The following is a 2,727-nucleotide window of genomic DNA, read 5'->3' on the forward strand; positions in this document are numbered from 1 at the left end:
AGCAATCTAAATGATCTCCCAATTATAAGTAAAGCAAATCCCATCATATCATGCATAAATCACTAACTATATTTTATACAACTAGTTTCGGGTTAGTCTCCAATCTCACCATGTTTTGGCCAAAAAATAAAAAAAATAAAAAAAAATCTCTTGTATATGTGTTACTCCTATAGATATACAAACAATGAAACAAATGGCCAATTCAAAAGTAGCAACGTTTAGATCCTACACGTGAGAGCATGTCACGCTTTAAGTTACATTTTTTTCCATAAACATCCACAAGTTCTTTTTCTATTTTTTCTTTTTCTACCAAACTTTCAAATATAAACCCTAAATGCCCTCTACTCTAACCGGCCATAGAACAAAACAATTCAATCAAATAGAGCAATAGAGATTGAATCAAACAAATTGAAAAAAACCCAAATAGAAAAAATTCAATTTTTGCTAATTAGAAACCATCAAAATTTAAAAAGTCAAAACACATAAATTGATGAAGAAAATAGATGATTGAAAAAACTCACCAAAAAATTAATATAAAAAAGAGAAGAAATCAACCGACATGGAAGGCACCAATATCACCAGTACGAATAGAGCTGGCAACTTCATCGGCTACGATTAAACAAGAAGAAATCCAACCGGCAAGTGCCAACCATACCATCTTTGATATCCATAACGTCATACTCCAAGGCATCGCCATGTTTGAGTAATTGATTGAATTTGAATTTGATTTTGATGGAATTTGAAGGAGAAATTTAAGAATGAAGGGTGGTTGATTTGGAAGACAAGTATAGTTAGCTTCTCAGTTGGATTCTCGGGTAGCTTATGAAGTAGTTGACTTTGGAGTACTTGATTTAAGCATACTCTAACCAATAACGTCACTTTATTCTTACTAATCGGAATCGAGAATGGAATATGGAATACTCCTTTCGTCTCTAGAAGATAATTACATTTGTCATTTTAAAGGTTTTCCTAATCACCTATCACCTATTCCTCTTTAACATTACATATTAATATTTTTAAATTAAATTATTTTTCTCTTGTAAATTCTCCTCAAATATACATATTTTCAATGCAACTATCCTTATTCATCAAAATATTTGCATATTTCTACAGCATGTTTGCTTAGAGGGATAGGAAAGAAGGGATAAGGATTTAAGATAAAGGATTTAACTAGTCTTTTGTTTGTTTAGAGGGATGGGATCATGGGGAATTGGGGATAAAGAGGGGGGTTGGGATGGGGATAAAAAAAAAAGGGAGTTATCCCTCGTAACTAAAGGGGTGGTACAAGGGATGAGGATTAAATAAATGGATAAAAGATGTTTTCTACCCTTAATGAAGGGGAAAGGAAAAGAGAGTGGAGAAATGATAGTAAGGGTAGTTATGTATTTTTATTAGTTATTTCAATCTACTTCCAACCTATACCAAACAATGGAATATATTACTCCGTATTTTTTTTAATCCCTATCCCACTTATTTATTCCACCTTCTTATCCTACTTAATCCACCCCTCATACCAAATGTCCCGCTAATGTAATCATTCTTATTTAATTACAAAAATATTTACCTACTTTCAATGCAAATATTCTTTTTTCAAAATTTATTTATGCTTACTTGATAAATCAAAGTATAACATCTACTTTCATTGTTTCCACTATTTTATTTTCCTTATTAACCGTGTAAAACCCAGCAAACATGACCTTCTTTTAGAAGGAGAGTAGTGGAGATTAGAGTTAAATGTGGGTAGAGACGTAGAGTCATTTAAATATGAAGTTAGCCAGGCTTGTTGATGGACCATAAGGCCACATTTTTTTAATACTAAGTGAGTTAGTCGGTAGATAATTAAATTTCTTGATTTTTTCGGTGACTTAACTTTAAAAATTAAGAGAAATTTCACTAACCTTTCATCAACATGGGAATCAAAATCTTCCAATTCCTTCTTATGAATGCACTTCACATGAGCTTTGTATAAGTACTCCATTCATCTACAAATAATTTTCTAGTTTTCTTTTTTGGATGTTCACAAAAAATCTTCTTTTTACTTAATTTTTTTTTTTTTAATTACAATTAATCTATATGAAATGTTTTTCTTGTGGACCCCTCTACTACCTTTTTTTTTTAGCATGCTTACTTCGTCTTATTAAATTCCTTAATATGCGTGTCAAAATTTAGCAGAATAATGTGAGTACTTTATAAGCTTTATTACACAAATCAAAAAGTTAAATCACATTGCAATAGAAATTAAATTACAAGGGAAACACCCGACCTATCCCTTATCCATATACAGTTGAGAGGTGGGTGCAGGGATAAAGAATTGAAAGCAATACACATGGTTCCATAACATAAGCTACTCTGACTTATAATTACTAGTACTAGTATAAGGCTAAAGCACTAGATTGCCATAAATAACTTAGGGGCCGTTTAGTTGGGGTATTTAACAAAGGGAAAGGGAATCAACTGTCATGATTCCCTTTGTTGATGTTTGATAGGCAAATTCAATCATTCCCTTTACCCCTCCCATTACCCCATTTTCCTCTATTTTCATTCCCCAACCCCTCCCGGTGGAATCACCCTAACCCCCAAACTCCTCTTCACCCAACTACCTTGACCAACCTTTTAACTACCTTGACCACCCTTGAAACACCAACTGCCCACCGACACCACCACCCAACCACCACTATAATCATCGCCTAGCCACCAACAAATCGTCGACACACTGACGCCACACCC

The 2,727-nt window shown here is 33.3% G+C and overlaps 1 protein-coding gene across 1 annotated transcript; it reads right to left on the reverse strand.

The window, feature by feature from the left end:
* Positions 1–541: 541 nt before the first annotated feature.
* On the reverse strand, positions 542–810 carry LOC110712847. Its single transcript, XM_021891299.1, has one exon. It carries the CDS (start codon positions 695–697, stop codon positions 551–553), a length of 147 nt encoding a protein of 48 aa, XP_021746991.1. The 5' UTR covers positions 698–810; the 3' UTR covers positions 542–550.
* Between the last annotated feature and the right edge of the window lie 1,917 nt (positions 811–2,727).

This window comes from Chenopodium quinoa, unplaced genomic scaffold, assembly GCF_001683475.1.
Source record: "Chenopodium quinoa cultivar QQ74 unplaced genomic scaffold, ASM168347v1, whole genome shotgun sequence".
Lineage (NCBI taxonomy): Eukaryota > Viridiplantae > Streptophyta > Magnoliopsida > Caryophyllales > Amaranthaceae > Chenopodium > Chenopodium quinoa.